The sequence below is a fragment of the Protopterus annectens genome, chromosome 5.part0, assembly GCF_019279795.1.
Source record: "Protopterus annectens isolate FY-2018-M chromosome 5.part0, PAN1.0, whole genome shotgun sequence".
NCBI lineage: Eukaryota > Metazoa > Chordata > Ceratodontiformes > Protopteridae > Protopterus > Protopterus annectens.
In genome coordinates, this window is record NC_056735.1 from 1783847329 (window position 1) to 1783865822 (window position 18494).

Below are 18494 nucleotides of genomic sequence, written 5' to 3' on the forward strand. Positions count from 1 at the left end.
TACAACAGGGCAGTCTATTTGGTAATAAGGCAGAAGAAGTTTTGAAAAAGATGGAAGACAAAGCTAAATCTATGCAAACTGTAAACGATTTCCTACAAGTGCAGCCACCCAGGTTCAGTAGGCACTGGCCTACTACAAATTGGTCCTTTCCAGTACCCACCAGAGCCACTCAGGTCAAACCCAGGCATTCCAAAGGCTCCAGGTTTCAGTCACAAGGAACTTACAGAACAAAACAATGGGGTGCCTCCACCTCCAAATCTGGAAGTAGCAAGGCACCTCCCTACGGTAAACAGTCTCAATGACTTTCCTCTGCCATTTCCTAGCACTTATCTTTTGGCAGCCCTTTTGGGGGGAAAACTAGCACTTCATGCACAGAATTGGCATCTAATTATCCAGGACAAGTGGGTTTTAAATATAGTATCCCAGGGATACAGATTTCATTTCCACACGTTGCCAATTCCAAACTGATGGCGAGATCTGCCTCCAAATCAGTGGGTAGAGGCCCAGAAACAAGTTATGTCCCTCATGAATATGGGGGCTATTCAACCAGTACCAGAAAAGGAAAAGGGACAAGGTTTTTATTCAAGACTTTTCCTGGTACCCAGAAAAGACAAATCATGGCGTCCAATTCTGGACTTATCCATTCTAAATACTTTCCTGGACATTCCAAAATTCAAGATGCTGTCTCTACAACAGTTACTGCCTGTGCTAGGCAAGGATGCCTGGTTGGTAACTCTAGACTTAAGAGGCATACCTGCATATCCCAATCAGGGAATATTGCAGAAGATACCTCTGCTTCAAGGAAGGCTATTTGCATTACCAGTTCTCTGCACTGCCCTTTGGCTTATCTACTGCACCCAGGGTCTTCACAAAGTGCCTGGCATCAGTAATTGCATTTTGCAGACAAAGAAACATTCAAATTTATCCTTATCTGGACAATTGTCTAATTCAGGCAGAAAACAAGGACACTCTTCTACAGCATCTGGCGTTTGTAAAAAGGCTTCTAACTTGTCTAGGGTACACCATAAATGAAAAGAAATCACAACTGGTACCCTCTCAAAAAATTACATTCCTGGGTGCAAGCTTGAATACAACTGCCCAGATGGCTTACCTCATGCCAGACAAACAAATCCAATTGATGACTTACTTCAAACAAGAGGCCACAAAAACCCAGTTATCTGCAAGACAAATTCTGCAGGCCTTGGGGTTCATGGCTTCCTGCGTTCTTCTAATTCCATGCAGAAGACTGCATATGAGGAAACTTCAGTGGTACCTAAAAAGCTTATGGAGTCAACATTGTTACAGCCTGGAAACAATGATTCCTATCATTTCTTGCCTGCAGCAAGAGTTCCTATGGTGGGCAGAGGCCTGTCACCAAAGCAAGGGACTATCATTCATTCCACCCCTGCCACCAAACCCTGACTACAGACGCATCAGACTATGCTTGGGGGGTGCATCTGGCAGAGAGATGCATTCAGGGTGAATGGAGCCCAAATCAAATGCACCTGCATATCAACCAGAAAGAGATGATAGCTGTACAAAATGCTCTGACAGCTTTCAAGGACTTTCTTCATCCTGAACAACTACTGATAAAGATAGACAACACCACAGTCATGTGCTACATTAACAAGCAGGGGGTACCCATTCCTACCCCATTTACAGACTAGCCATGGCCTTGTGGAATACTGCCTTGACTTACCAAATACATCTACAAGCTCAATTCCTGCCAGGAAAGCAAAATACTCTGGCAGACGAACTAAACAGAACTTTTATGGACCCACACGAATGGAAACTGGATCCACAAATCTTCAGCATGTTGACATACAAATGGGGGAGCCCAGACAAAGATCTTTTTGCCTCACCCCAAAACTATCAGTTGGACAATTACTTCACAAGAATCCATCACAAAAAAAGCTTGAAAAGTGGATGCTCTATCCATCAGCTGGAAAAACCTTTCAGTCTACGCTTTTCCCCCTCTGCCTTTGCTTTCCAAGGTATTACTAAAAGTCAAACAGGAAAAACCAAAAATGATTCTTATTGCTCCAGACTGGCCTCGCCAACACTGGTACCCGCTCCAACGCAATATGTCACACCTTCCTCCATGATACCTGCCTCAGACACCTTATCTGCTGTCTCAGCAGTGCATTCAAATTCTACACACTCAGCTCCAAATCTGAATCTTGCAGCATGGCTAATCAACTAATTTCACCAGTTACATCTCTCAGCAAACCTGTGATGGATGTCATTTTGGAGGCTAGAAGGCCTAGTACTAGAAAATCTTATGCTGATAAATGGAAAAGATTCTGTGTCTGGAATCAGGCACAAGGAATAAGCACAGAAATGCCCAATATTCCTCAGATTCTGCAATATTTAACTGAGATGCTTTACAAGGGCCTATCTTTCTCTTCCATAAAAATCCACGCTTCTGTCATTTCAGCTCATTACAACACAGAGCCTCCCCTCTTTTCTCATCCCCTGCTAAAGCAGCATCTCAGAGGGGCCAAAAATTTAAGACCTCCCAGGAGAGCACCAACTCTCATGGGACCTCAATTTTGTGTTCACCCTGCCTCCTTTTGAGCCACTTGCTACTGCGGATATAAAATTTCTCTCTTGGAAGACAGCTTTTCTTTTAGCAGTCACTTCAGCTAGAAGGATCTCAGAACTACAGGCTCTCATGGCAGTGGAGCCTTTTATTATTTTCTACCCGAACAGGGTAGCGCTCAGGACCAATCCATCTTTTATGCCTAAAGTGGCATCTAGTGTGGCTCTTATCAGACCATTCATCTGCCAACTTTTTTCCCAAATCCACAGAACAAGGTGGAGCGGATTCTGCATTCATTGGATGTACACAAACAACTAAGACTCTACTTGAACAGGACAAAATCTCTAAGAAAATCTGAGCAACTACTGGTGGCATTTGCTGCAGGGGCAGAGGGAAAGGCTATGTCAAAGCAGACAATTTCAAAATGGATAAGCCATTGTATTCATTTCTGCTACATGCATCATGGTAAACTTGTCCCCAAGGGGATCAGATCCCATTCCACCAGGGCTGCATCTACTTCTGCAGCCTTTCTCAGAGGGGTTCTTACCAGAGACATTCTAGAAGCTGCTACCTGGAGCTCAGTTGATACGTTCACCAAGCATTACCATTTACCTCTCTTCTCTAAATCTAGAACAGGCTTTGCCACTGCTGTCCTGCAGGGCCTTATAGCTGCTCCTAATGCTGTATAATTCCATCCTCCCAACCATAGCTTTGGTGTTCTACCCAAATGTAATGACTGCAACAGTGAAACACGAAGAACATAGTACAGTTGTGTACACTTACCATAAATGTAGATGTTCGAGTGTATTCACTGTTGCAGTCCTGGTTACCCACCCGCCAGCCCCCTACTTTTCTCTTTATATACAGCTTCCTTTCTGTTACTATGCTCAAAAGCCTTTTTGTTGTATTTGCTTTTATTTGGAGGTATATTTTTTGTGTTCTAAATTACATGCATATATATATATATATATATATCTATATATATATATATATATTTTGCTCCCCATTTGAGGGGCACCTGACATCTGGGGCAAGAAAAACTGATGAAAATGGCATCGGCTGCATGTTTTATACCCCTGACGACCTGACGTCATGGAAGAAGGGACAGCAACCAACACATGACCCAAGACTTTGTTAATCAGGCCGACTGAGGGCAGCCTGCCAGCAGATTAACCCTGAGTGTAATGACTGCAACAGTGAATACACTCGAACATCTACATTTATGGTAAGTGTACACAACTGTACTTTTGCAGTCATCTGCGAACTTCTGTGTTAGCCTGTACTTCAGAGAAGTAGATACCAAACAGGAGAGGTCCCAGGATTGAACCCTGTGGTACTCCACTTGTCACTGCTTTGAGGTCAGATTTGGAGTCTGCAACTTTTACAGTGTGGGTTCTGTCATTGAGCCAGTTGGCCACCCATCTTGTGACGAAGGGATTTAAACCTAGTTTAGCGAGTTTAGCTATAATTCCAGAATGGGAGATGGTGTCTAAAGCCTTGGCGAGGTCAAGATAGGCTGTGTTAACCACCTTACCCTCCTCTACGGCTTTGGTGACTGCCTCAAAGAAGTTGATTAGGTTCAGGAGGCATGATCTGCCTTTCACAAACCCGAACTGGGTGGGATCTAGAGTTTGGAGGTTACCAATGTCTTTGAGTTCCATGATGATGTGTTCCATGGCCTTACAGACCAGGCTCGTCAGGCTAATAGGTCGATAGTTCCCGGGATCAGTGGTGGCTCCCCCTTTGTGGAGTGGGATAACTGTTGCTGTGCACCATTCAGTGGGCACAAAGCCTGATGTGAGGCTATTATTGAATGTGGTGCTTAAGTGGGGAGCCAGTTCATTCTGAAGTTCATGTAAAACGCAGCCTGGGATGTTGTCCGGTCCCATGGATGCTGTGTTTTGGCTTTAGAGTGTGCAGCTTTTCCCTGCATAGTTGTGATTACAGGGACTCTGCATTCTTCCTGTATAGATATGGGCCCTTTAGGGGGTGGGGGTGGGGGGTAAAGTTAGCACTGAACCTGCCAGGATGTTGGCAATATCAGTTGGTTCTGTAATTTTCGTGCCATTGTGCTGTAACTCAGAGCAGATCTGGGTGTTGCCAACGAGATTCTTGACATAGCTATAGTCATTATAGGATTATAGTGATTATAGGCATTATAGGATACCCCCTAGCCATGAGCCAACCTGAAGATTTTGAGCTAGAGAATTGCAGAGTCAGAGCTGAGGTTCAGCTCCGAACCCATGTGTAAGAATGAAGGGCGAGATAGACTACAAACATCGAACGTTATTGTAAGTTCATAACTTTTTTCTGTGTATATTATATTATATTACAGTAGCAATGTAAAGTTAGTGAATGCACTATTATCTTCATCGAGAAAAACAATTACCGATAACACTGCTGTTTGTACTATTTTAACGTGTACTGATAACAAAATATTTACATTTCATTTGCCTTTTACTTTTTTACTTGATTTTTTGGAAAATGCTGTGGAATGTAAGGCTGTTAGATGAGTTAGTGAGAAAAGGATCTCTTGACATTTATTTTGATAAGTAAGGGATATTCCCGGTGTCCTAGTAAAATTATGCATAATTGTTATTGAATGCCAATGGATTACCCCTTGAAAATAGGCTATGCCTAATGGAACTAACTGATATAGAGTTGTCTCTGTTCTTCATGTACACAAAGTATGTAGTTTATTACCATCATTATAATGACTGATAAGAAGGCGATGAAGTCAGAAATGTTTTTATTATTGCAGTAATAAACATTAATGCATACTGAATGTTTACCGGGAAAATAATTAAAAAAAAAAAAAAAAACTCTAAACTTAAGACTTCATGAACATACAACTTGTGATTGTAGTTTTAAACAAGAATGTGATGAGGGTAGGTAATGTTTATGCACTGCACAGGTGAAGGTTTAAAAATAAGAAATTTAGAGACCGTAACACTTGAAATGTAGTTATTTCTGTAGAGGAATCTGGTTCTGTCTGTGAAAAGGCAGACACTTCTGGTTGCTGCTTTGGTGTACTTTAGGCTTTGAGCAGGTTTAATGCACTGTATTCATATGACTTACTGCCCTGTAGGCGTACGTGTTGGTGAATTTTGATAGCAGGTGAGTGACTTAAGTTTTGAATTCACTATTCTTATAGGTGATGTATTTTAACAACATGACTACTGCCAGGTCACAATTGATGCTAGAGCATGTATATCTTGTACAATTAATATGTTGATGATTTTGTGACACCAGTGGGGCAGGGTATTATCATAAGCACAGCCATAAGATGTGGATGATTTCTGGTACTTGCAGCAAAGAACAAGTGACAGAAGGTGCAGGTTGCTGAGGGCTACTGAATCTGTTTGTAATGCCTAGTTATACCTTTGTATTCTATTGAGGAGTTAGCATTCAGAGTAACCCTACCAGACAGGTTTAGTTTGAAGTGAAGAGAAATGTTCGCTAGTTTATACATTTTGATTATTAAGAATGGACAGATGTCCTTTCCTGTAATTATAATTTCCCACTCCTGTTAATCTTATTATCTGATTAAATACTTAGTACAGACGTCTGATAGCAATGTCTTCATTCATATTTAGCACTGAGGATATTTATCCAGCCAAGAAAGATTCCGATTCTGGTGTTGGTAGTGACAGCGGGGATAAACGCCTGTCCGCTATAGAGGTAAGTGACATTTGTAGTTGTAATGTAGTAGAGAGATGGTGTTCGTTACAGTTGTACTTGGATTATCTGATGCAGGAATCTGTAACATTCAGAGAAAACCTGAGGATTTGTGGTAATCACATATATGTGCCATTAAAGATTCAAGCTTCTCATAGCGCAAGTCGAGTACAACAGTAAACTAGATGTCCAGTTTAAAACTTTGAATTGAAATGGTTATACAGGAAATTTATGAGGATTCATAGGTTATCTAATGCATGTCAGACACTGAGTACTGTAGCAGCTTACGTAAAATTAAGAATGTCGCTTCTGACTATGACCAGAATTCAGAGATGGAAATAGTTTGCAGATGTTTATCATGGAAGTATTGGTCTAGTTAAAAAAAAAAAAAAAAAAAAACAGGTTGACATTTAAGATGTTCAGACAGTCACACAACTGTAAGTAGTGCCTAGGTCTGGGCCCATTTCTGCAGTTTTTTTTTACATGTAGTTCTAAACAGTGCCTTTGACTTTTAGTGTTAAGTTTATGCCTCTAAACAGCACAACATAAAACATGTTTGAAATTGCATTGTGCGATCACTTGTATTGAATTTGTTGCCTCTTTTCTACCATGAATTCTTGGTGGTCTGATGACATTTGTTGCAGACTGATGTACATGAAATGCAGAGCTAAAGAGGCAGTGTAACTGTACGCAGACCCCTGTAGTAAATGACTTTGTTTTAATGTGCAAGCTTCTGTTTGTGAAGTAGCTCATTTGTTTTAATGTCCTGCATTCTGACATTGCTTTTGTCCCAAACAGATTAAACTTCTAGACTTACCAGTTTAAGACTTGGTACATTTATAATAGCTGTAAGACAAGACCAAAAATGTTTTTACTGAAAATTGTGATGTTTATCATATTGATCACTGATTGACTAGCCTTGGGGTATATGGGTTATATCTTGTCAAGGACATAACAGCCAGCCAACTTCCAAAGCTTCAGGCCAATTTCCATCTGCCTAAACTGTTAGTCTGCTTGAGCTGAACTGACTGAAAAGACAGGTTTAGGCATCAAGCCCTTCAAAGCTTTCCTGCTGCTGGAGAGCACTCCTTTGTGTGGTTTAGAGGACTGACGTTTGGCTTGTGCTGTTCCTTTACTGGGCAGGTAAGTTCCCTTTCATGAAAAAAAAAACTTCCACATTAAAATGTATTCTTTTATTGTACTTTCCTTTTTAGGAAATATGTATTTAAGCAAGGAGTTTGTATTTTAACAGAATGTCATGAGACTTAACTCTACCTTTAAATGGGCAGACACTTTTTTCCTGTCAGTCTAAAAGTTGTTTAATAGTATTTGAGAACCAATTTTTTCTGTAGAGAAATTGTTTATTTTTCTTTTTGGGTCTGGTAAAGTGTTTTAAACTGATTTGTCCTGTATTTTTGAGTGAAAAAAGTAACTTTAAAAAACTTTAAATGTTTACTGGCTTGTGTCGCTTGCTTTTTTCTACAGGAAAGAGGCACAATTTCCAGCTTGACCGTAGAACATTCTACCATTCCCATGGTTGGCCCTTCAGCCACAAAAAAGAAAAATTTAAGCAAATAACTTGCTGTGATGGCAAAGACGAACAGTTTGCTTCAGCTGCATGTGGGTGATTCTGCAGTGGCCAAAGCTGGTTCCTCAGACCATTCAATCCCTCTGGTATAGCACCTACAACCATTAGGGACTGTGGGTTAGCCATATCCTGTCTGGCTTTTGAGTCCCCTCAGTGAACAAGGGAGAGTTGCTTTTGTCACTCCTGGTTGAAGCAATAGGAAAGTCTTCTCTTTTTGGTCAGAATGTTCTGTCCATTCAGGGGAAAATTGCTGCTTTCATTAGTAACATTTCTGACCACATATTTTGTGTCAAAAAGAAACGGAAAAACATTCATTTACTCCACAAATACTCTTACAAATAAATAGCGCCTTGTATGGCAGTGGCCTTTTCACCTCCCGTTGTTTGTTTTGTGTTCTGTTGCTGTTTTCCATAGTTGGACCGTTTTTTTTTTTCTGGGTTGCTGGTGATCGAGTGTAGAGAGGAGGTGGCTGTGGTGTCAATCGATTGGTTGGACGGTGGACTGTTGGATTTGCTCAGGTGGCATCGAGTGATGGAATGGTGGACCTGGTCATGGCTGTTCAGGCCTGTGTGCTGAGAGAGACTAGTGGAGTGGATGGCGGAAACAGTGTGCTGGATCCGAGTGGTTTGTGGAAGTGGAACTGGATCGCTGCTGGCAGAGATGAGGTTGCTGTAGGAGTGGTTATTGGAATGAGACTGTGATTGTGGAGACTGTGGTCTTTGCCCTAGACAAGGCCGGATGATGGTGACTGGTGTCAGCTTGGATGTGTGCTGATTCGGACTTGTGAATGTTTGTTTTATTGGATCGGTGGTACTCGACAGGTCTTGCTGGTTTGGAGATTAAACTTCAGTTGATGGGACTGTGTTATTTGTGTGTATCTGTTTATGGGATTTACATGCTGTGTTTTTGTTGAAATGGCCTGTGCTGTGCTTTATTGAGCTAGAAGTAACATAATTTCGATCAACTGTCCACTTTTTGGTTCTACAGTCTGAATGACGATAAAGTTTTGCTTTGCTTTGCTTTAAATTTTCTTAGACAGGAATAAGTTACTGCATCTGGCTCAGAGGTTTAATTCAGGTTGTTGATCTTTTTTATAAAGTGGTTTCTGGTGAAAAAAAAGGGGATGCCTCTTTACATTGAGATTCAGTATTCTAAATCTGGAGAGGAAGATGAAGGGACAGATACAGGATTTTCTTCTGAGTTTGCTAATTAAGACTGATTTGCTGAGTTTCTGATTCCCCCTGTGGGATATCCCTTTCTCTGAGACTATTTCCAGTGTGCCAGCGTTTTCAGTGGAGAGTAAGTGAGGTCTCTCGGCCCTGTAAAAAAAAAAAAACAAAAACTGTGAGCTGTTACAGAAGGAATTTCCAGAACCTTCACCCAGTCCTCCAGTTCTGTCAGCTTTGGAGGATGTTTGTCTCACTACCTGCACTCTTCCTGATAGTCATCTTGCTGTCCCCAAAAAGGCTGACAGAATATTTAAAGTTTCTCAGTCTTTAAAGTTTTTATACACTTTTCCCAAATATGACACAGCAGCTATAGCTTTATTTAATCCTACTGCTGCTAAACATTTGGTTAATTCCAGTCCTGCTTTTTCTGACAAGGATGTTAAGATTATTGATATGTTTGGTGGGGGTAGTGTATGCTTCTGCAACTTTCATTCTCAGAAATTTGAATTGTCGGGCTCATATGTTTATTCACACTAATTGTGAAGGCATGAGGAATGTTTTATCTGCAGTTTCTTTTTGTGAGGAAAAATCTACTTTAAACAGTTATGTTTCTTCCATTGTACAAGTTTACAACTCATTGTTTGTAGTGTGTGTGTGTGTGTGTGTGTGTGTGTGTGTGTGTGTGTGTGTGTGTGTGAAGCACTCATTTGATACTACTTCCATGGCTACTGGTACCATTTTGTGGAGGTTTACCTGGCTGCATTCTCAAAACCTCCCATATAATATGAGAAATGAGGTGTTAAATGTTCTTTTGAACAGATTTTTATTTTCTGGTTCCTGTATTGCAGATGTCATCAGCAAATGTAATGAAAAGGGTAAGTTGATAAAGGGAATCTCTTACATTTTTTTCAGTCCACCTTTTCCAAATTTTCCAAACAATTCATCCAGTTTCAGCAAAAACACAAAATAGTCTCTCCAAAATGCAGGTAAATCGGCATTTAAGAAGAAATGATGGGGATTTTCCAAAAACAATCCAGGAATCTCCCAAAACGAAGGACAACTGCCAACAAGTCTGAATTGACTACTTAAGGAATCTTGTGCCTCCTCCCACCCTGGCAGTCAGTTTCCCCTTCCATTAAGTGTGAATCTCCTCTTTTCTACTTTGACAGCAGATGGTTTCAGAAGACCCTTCATCAAGGTTATAGATGGCAGTGGGAGGAAATACCTCCTTTCCAGGGGAAAATTCTTCATCCTCCAGACCAGGCTTGTAGTTCCCCCTACCCTTCAACACATGCTTTCTCAGTGCTAGAACCATTTCCTCTTTCTCAGGCTGGGAAAAGGATTTTATTCAAGGATGGTTTTAGTGCTAAAGAGAGAAGATGCCTGAAGACCAGTTCTGGATTTTTCTTTCCTAAATCTGTTTGTGTTAGTGCCCATATTCAAAACACTGTCACTTTACAACCTGTAACCTCTTATTCCGTGTGTGTTTTCTGGTAACAATGGATTTTAAAGATGCTTATCACATCCCCTATTCATACAGACTTCAGGAGTTTCTTAAGGTTTTGTGGGTCTGGATCACATTATCAGTTTTCTGCCTTACCCTTTAGACTATCCATTGCACTAAGAGTGTTCACAAAGTTTCTAGCTCCAGTTACAGCTCATTGCAGGATATATGTTATCCACATTTTACCTTACTTAGACTACTTGTTTATATTTGCAGAGTCTTTCTCAAGGTGTCAGGAATCTCTTACTTGGGTGGGAGAACTCTTGCACAAGCTAGGTTTCCAAGAGAATATTCAAAAGCCTTTTTTGATTCCTTCCCACTGAATTGTGTTCCTGGGGCATGAGCTAGACACCACAATTCAAAGAGCTTTTTTTCCACATGAAAGTATAGATTAGACCTGTTTCTAAGGTTTTTCCACTTAGACTTAAGTCACTGAGAGGAAATACTTCAGGATTTTGGGTCTCATGGCAACCATGATTTTCATGTTACCCCTGACAAGACTCCACATGAAAAATACAGTGGCATCTGAAATCTCTCTGGTCCCCACACCAGTATCTTTTGTCTTTTCAAATCCCAGTGCTGGTGTTTGGCAGAAAAAAAATCACTTGGTGGAGTCGGCATATTTCCCTAAATCCGTGTCTCCCCTTCTCCCTCCCTGCTGAAAATCAGTTGATGCAGCTTCAGGAGGAGTAAAAGTGCAGGATGTGAGACATCAAGCATAGGCACTACCACATAAATATAAACGAGCTATTTTGCCCTGATGAAGGTACTCAACTGTCTTAATCATCTTTGGTCCCTTGAACCTCTTCAAGTTGTTACAAACAATATCACAGCTGTGTGGTTCATCAACAAGCAAGGGGAAACTAGGTCATACCCCCTTTGCAGACTAGCCATGTTAGCTTGGAGAATAGCTTCATGACACAATCTCACTTTATAGGCATCCTACATTCCATCAGAGAAAAGCTGTGTTGACAAACAAGCTGAACAGGATAATGGCAGACCCTCATGAATGGAAACTAGATCAGGCAGTCTTCCAAGATTTGATCCATCTGTGGGGAGTTACTCGAGTAGACCTATTTGCCTTCTCTCTGAACAGTCAACTGTTGGGATTCTGCTCCAGTGCTCCATGCAGGAAGGCCTGTAAGAATGTTTTTCTTCCTTTGGACAGGAATGTTCCTGTATGCTTTCCCACCCTTTTCCCTGATATTCAGGGTATGTCTCAAGATTCGGAAGGAATTCCTCAAGATCATTGTGATGACCCCCCTCTGGCCCAAGCAACACTGATTATTCCTTCTTTTGGAAGTAGCCAGGGTTAATTACCACAACCTTTCTCACAGAATGGATCTACTCACACAAGATCAGGGTTGTCTGATGCTCCCTGACCTCAGCAACTTTACCTGACTGGATGATAGGGTCTTAATTCACATTAGGCACCTGTTTATAGAGGATGTGCAGCAGGTACTAATAGAGGGAAGAAAGTCTGCTACTTGGAAATCATATATTAGCAAATGGTAAAATTTTCTAGTTGGTTCCAGCAATATAACTAGCACCCATTCAGGGCTAGTGTTTTTTCTGGATTTACAGTATTAATGTGAATTTCTCTTCTATGGCCTTTCATCTTCCACCATCAAGGTTCATTTATCAGCCATTTCAGCATGTCTGCCCATAGGTCCTCCTCTTTCAATACATTCCTATGTCAAAATGTTTGTGAAAGGGATTTTGCATAAGAGACCTCCAAGAAAATCTGTGGCCCCCCTCCTTGGTATCTTAATTTTGTGTCAGAGATGCTAACACTTGCTCCATTTGAACAAGCTAATCTGGATGACTTGAGGTTCTTAACATAGAAGACTAGCAAGATTATCTGAGTTGCAAACTGTTATGGTGAGTCAACCCTATTTCATTTTCTACATAGACAAGGTTTCTTTGAGAAGTTAATCCTTTGTGCCAAAAGTGGTATCAGAGTTCACTTTACGCCAAGCTATCCATTTCCCCATTTTTTTTCCCTAACCTAAAAATAAGGGAGAAAGGATACTCCATACCTTAAATGTCCATGAATAATGTTGGTAGTAACTTGATAGAACTGAAACTTTCAGATCTTCAGATCAATTCACTTTTTGTGACGGTAAGATTAAGGAGCAAACTGTGTCAGACTATTTCCAAGTTATTACCTTTTGTTATACTCACCACAACAAAACTATTCTGGACAGGGTCGAGGCCTCACTCTACCAGGGCCTTAGTTTCACCTATGGAGTTTTGGAAAGGTTGGATTCTAGAAGTATTCTGGAAACAGCAACTTGGTCCTCTTTACATAGGTTTACAAGGCATTACTTGATTGATTCCATTCCTATATCTAGACCAGGCTTTGCTTGGACCATTTTGCAGAGGATCCTGGACCCTTTTCCTTCCACCTCCCAAATGTAGTAAGAGAAGTCTATCCATGTAGCTAAGACTAAAACATTGATTAACATGATGAGCATAGTGCAGTTGTTTAAGTAAATTTACCATAATAGTAGATGTTTGAATGATCACTGCTGCAGTAGCTGCTCCCTCTGTCCCATTTGTTTTTTTGCCAAGTTGTTTATGCTAGGGTATGGGCACTTACTTTTTCTTGTTCCAAGCATGGTCCTTTTCAGGGTTCAGCCTCCCTCTCTCTGTTGACATGAAATCTCTGAAGGGGGCTTAGTGCCCAAACCTGTCTTTTAAGTTAGCTCAGCTCAGGCTGACTAGCAGGTTGGGCATGTCGGGATGCTTTGGAAGCTGACTGGCTGTTATATCTTTGGCAGGATGTAACCTATATTGCTAAAGCTACTGCAGCATTGATCATTAAACATCTACTGTTATAGTAAACTTGCACAACTGTACTTTCATTGCAAATGTCCCGAATGACATGGGAGTTCAAAAACTAATGTATAGAGAGGGCAATACGGCCTATATGCAGGAAGCTTCACTCCCCCCACTTCTCCAAATATAATATAACATAATTAGGTCTGAAGTTATTGTACCTTACAGAAGCGGCATCCTCCTGACCACTACCTAATTTGGTGAAACTGCCTTTCAGCTAAGTGCTTTTTATCTATCAGTTGACCTTCGCACTACTGCCTGGATACCATTCAAGTAGCAAGGGCAGGGTGAAAGGATTGGCTTCCCTGAGCACAAGCTGTTATTGGGATACGACCAGCCCTGCAGTTGAGCTGCTGCCAAGTCCCTGCAAGGGATATCAACAACAGCAGTTAGCTAATGTTTGTGTGTTAGGGACTGAGGAGTTGGTGTAACTTTTTTTTTTAACACCCTTATTGAATTTATCACATAAGATGTAGGAAAACCTACATAAGTGTAAGCAGGGGCCTGGGAGGTGAACCATTTACAAGCAGGGGCCTGGGAGGTGAACCATTTACAAGCAGGAGCCTGGGAGATTAACCATTCACAGGCTGCCTGTGTCCATTAGAGACATAGGTGCCAAACTAGGGATGAATTTCCTGCTCTCCATCCAGTTGTCCAGTTACACTTGAATTGGGTTAGGGAGGAACTCCGCTTCAAATGGATGGGGAGCCTGTTCCTTAGATGGGATAGTCTGCAGTAGTCTCTAGGATACATACGTGTCTCTCCAGCAGGTCCTATTTATATCACAGGCACAGTTTTAAGTCTTCAGAAGTGGTAATTCTGGTGCTGTTTGTTTTGCAGATATGCAGGAGGTCCATCAGAGTGTGGTCTGAGAATGCATTTATGCAAGGCTTATATCTCCCCTCACTAGCCTGTAGGAGACTGAATACAGGGATAGGGCCTTGAGGTGGTCTGCATAGGACATGTTAATTACACCCTGTACTTCTTTTAGTAAGGAACTTTGGTGGACGTTCCAATTGTTGGATATGCCTGGTTATGTACATACCAAAGGGGGCATTGTACTGAATAACAGATCTGATTAATGCTGAATATAGTGGAGCAATGACTGTCTTGGATCTAGATGCCATACCTTTGTAGGATGCACAACTTAGTACTATAGACACGTTATGGTCAAAGGCTATATTATTCTGTGTATGTCCCCAAGGCCTGACTGCTGGGTCAACTCTTAGGAGTGTGTTGTCAATATGATAGTTACCAGGGGTTGATGACTTCCCAAAGGATACTATTATGCATTTATAAGTATTTAGTTTTAGTCATGGCTTTGGATCCAGTTGTTCGTATCAGCCCTTTCTGGAGAACATTTGGTCGGTGGATGATTCAATGGCAGCACCTAATTTGTAGTTTCCTGTATCCCAGCTCAAAAAGATTGTTCCTTAGTTGCTCACCCAGTATTTCTGACAGAGTACCCTGTAGGGAATTTAAGTCTTCCAACTCATTACTCTTCCAAGAAACAAGTTCTCAGTTACCTCTTTCTTCCCCTTCACACCTTCAACATTTCCCATCTACCTGAAGAAACATTCTTTGGAGACTGCTTGGAGCATAAAAATACCTATGCAAAAACTTGAAGCACAAATTTGAAATCTTCTAGACTTTTACATATTTCGGTGCCATATCTATGTCCTCCCATTCTTTTCCAGTGAACTGCTTATTCAGTCTCTCTTCACAATCTTTTCTAACCTCTTCTGCTTGATTCTTATAGTTATTGTGCAATATTTTATGTGCCCTATTAATTATACATTTTTAACAGCAGCCTTTGATGCAGAGTCAATTGTTGAGCCTCCTCTACCCTTAACATTGGTATACTTAAGTCATCCAGAAATACTTCATTTGTGCTATTTCTTGGTTTCTACATTACTCTGCTGTTGTAAAACTTTGATCACGTAATAGGAACCCAAATAAAACTAAATTAAGCACTGTTCTGTTAAATGCAATGAAGTGTGTTTGTCAGCATGTAGACTTCTCAACTCACACTGAACATTTATTTGCTAAAGGAAATTTTTTGTTACATTCACAGTGTTGTGTTTTTAAAGTCCACTTGCTTGCACAAAAAATGTGTTCGATTAAGCCAAGGGCATTAATCAAGATATTCACCTATGTGAAAGTAAGAGAATACATCTCAACTCTACATATGATATAATCAGTGCATTTTCCAACCCATCTCCCAACCCAGTAGCCCAACATTACAGGATATTAACGCAAACATGCCTTTGTCCAGCCTTTCTTCTCTTTTTACATTGTAATGCCTTCATTTCTTAAAACTAAAAAATGTACCTGGTTACTTTAGTATTTTTATCACATACAACTGTCATTGAAAATGATTTGCTAAATGATAGGCAATTGATATCCTGATATGTTTGATACAAATACTGTCAAGAAAAAAATATTTTACTTAGTTTCTTCTTTCCCTTTTATTGTCCTTCCACGCATCAATGACATGAAATGCAGAATATGCTTTTCAGTCCTCCCACAGATTTAACAAAGTCAGCAAAAGTGCAGTTTCTTCTCTACCACTTTTTCCTGTAAAGTCATACTGCACAGACATGATTGCATTATAGTCTCATATTTATTCATTAATGTTGGTGTTGCTGGTGGTCTTCTGGTTCATTCGGTTTAAGTTTAAGGTACTCCCGATGGTTCTGGTCAATTACTGTGCATTTTTTTGAGTCTTAAGCATTTTCCTTTGGAACATTGGAAAGTGTTCCTCTGGCAATGTCTCTCTCTAAGCTTTGTTATCAGAAGAATAAGAAACAGAGTCCTCTTCTGTTAGATGGCTCACTTTTTGTTGGACAAACTTTTGTATTTCCTCCTTAGCCTGTTTTGCATCAAAAATGCCTTTGATCCTTCAGGAAAAAATATTCTGAAGACAGGTGGATACTTCAGCTAGAATCTCTCACTTGCCTCTCAACATTCCCTAATTGCTCAGAAAAATTAGCTTCTCTTCTACCTGGTGTACAGTGAATAATCATTTTTGACAAACACTCTACTGTCTCCAGTTTTTAATATCTTGCCTTTCTATCACAGTTTTATCAGGATCAACTTTTTTTTTTTTTTTTTTTTTAAGTATGATTGCATCTTTACTAATACAGGTCTTTGCTACTTTCTTATTGCCAGGTATGAAGTATAAACACAATGTGCCCTTTCAATTAACAAATCCTACTGTGGAATGCCAGTCCATCTGCTTATTTGTGCTTTCATAAAATTAATAATCTTTTCCTTCCAGTTTCTTTGGTACAGCAGAAAATCTCAAATTTTCTCTGTGTGCTTTGTCCTGTAACTCTACCATTTTTAAATGCCTTTTCTTGAGCAGTCTCACTCTGATAGCATTTTCATTTCACTTTCTGATTTTTGCAGTTTTATCAGTGCTTTTATTTTTTTGTGGCTTTTTATTATTTGAGTTTATGCACTACTTCAATATTTCATGTACTTTAGTCAACTCTGAGCACATTTTATTTATTTTGTACGCTATCTCTTGTACCAAAGCTGGCACTTGAACTGCTTTTTACTGAACAGCTACAGTATTCCTCCCAGTCAGTGTTTTCTGTTCAGCCTTTCTAACTGATTTTCTTTCGGGCTCTCCAAGTTTCTTTACTAGCATCCAGATCCAGGCAATGTACTTATTACTATCCAATAATTGAATTGTACTAAAACTGGCAGAATTACTAGCCCTTGTCTCTGTTTCTTTATTGAGAAACCTGAAGTTAGTTGCTGATTAGTCTGCAGCCATCTTGGTAGTTCCCTAGGTATCCTGTTTTTGATATTTTCTCATCCAGTCTTTGTTCTAGTATTAGATTTCTGAGTTAGTATAACTCTTTGATGCAGTTTATGAAAGATGTTTAACACAAGTTTATCAAAGGGCTGTTATACTGATACATTATAACTCTTTGCCCAGTGTGAAGAATACCATAATTTTTTCATAGTTGGTGAACATAACTGTATTCAAGAAGCTGTAATAGCCACTTGCTACAGTTTTTTTTACTAAGTAAAGAGCCATTCTGTATGGGCGGGTCTGGGTCGAGTACATCTTCACTTAACTAAAGACCATTTGTGTTTATTGGCCGTCCTGTCTGAGAAGACCTTTTTTTCCCCTCAGCTTCAGATTGTTGAGCACCAAACAGTGCATTATCCAGAGCACCAATCAGCCTAGCCACAGCTAGCTGCTGTTCTGGTTACGGCCATTAGAGTAATGGAAGATGTGCACTTCTCGTAAACAGCTGAACCTCAGCTTATGGTATTGCTCCGACGTTAGGGAGTGTTCCATATAAAAAAAAAATCACTATGCTTTGATTTTGCAGTTCCCGTAAAACACTTCCTGTCTTAACAGGGTTATTAACATTCTCGCTTTTTCAACCACTGCACTGTTGGCCATTGTAGTCTTTAGAAGAAATACTTTTGAGTGTAAATTGTATATGCCATTAGTGAACATCTGAAGACATAGCTGTCAACTCTCCATATATTTACAGAATTTCCAGATTTTTGCCTAAGTTTAGTCTGTTCCTCATAAAACTTGTGGCTTTCTTGTAAATCAGTGAGATCCAAATTGCTAAATAATGACCGCCATTTAAGTTTTAGACTTTATATCCTTCAGAAAATGCATGGAGCAACTTCCTAAGTTTGTACAAGCAATGTTTAAAATGTGTCCCTATATTGGGGCCATTTCCCCCCCATTAATTTTGGCTTTGTTCACATTTCTTGAGCTACGAGGTTGAGAGGTATGTCTGTAGATAAGGCACCAACATAATTAAACGTCAAGTGTGTGCTTCCTGAGCAAGAATATTCCACTGAAACAATTTACAACTGGGTTTTCCTTTTTTACATTTTCACAGTGTATTACCACTGAAAAGATAAAAACACATTGTGTCTGGCAGTTAGCTCAGAGGACTAAAGCTCTGCTCAGTCAGTCTTTTTTTTTCATTTCTGCAGTCTTATCAAATTCTCTGAACAGCTACTTAAATCTTCTATTTTTTCCACCCTTTTGTCATTTGACTTTATATATTTGTTCATTGGTTAACTTACGTGTGTGTGTGTGTGTGTGTGTGTGTGTGTGTGTGTGTGTGTGTGTGTGTGTGTGTGTGAATTATTTTTTCCTCTTAAATTACTGGAAGCTATCTCCTG

General features: G+C 40.1%; 1 protein-coding gene across 1 annotated transcript in view; it reads left to right on the forward strand.

Annotated features, from left to right (window-relative positions):
• LRCH1 (leucine rich repeats and calponin homology domain containing 1) overlaps positions 1-18494 on the forward strand; it is a gene marked incomplete in the record, with an annotated part of 1693846 nt that overhangs the window by 1165320 nt on the left and 510032 nt on the right. The window contains 1 exon segment of the mRNA XM_044072038.1: positions 6139-6223. Coding sequence (XP_043927973.1) covers positions 6139-6223 — 85 coding nt within the window.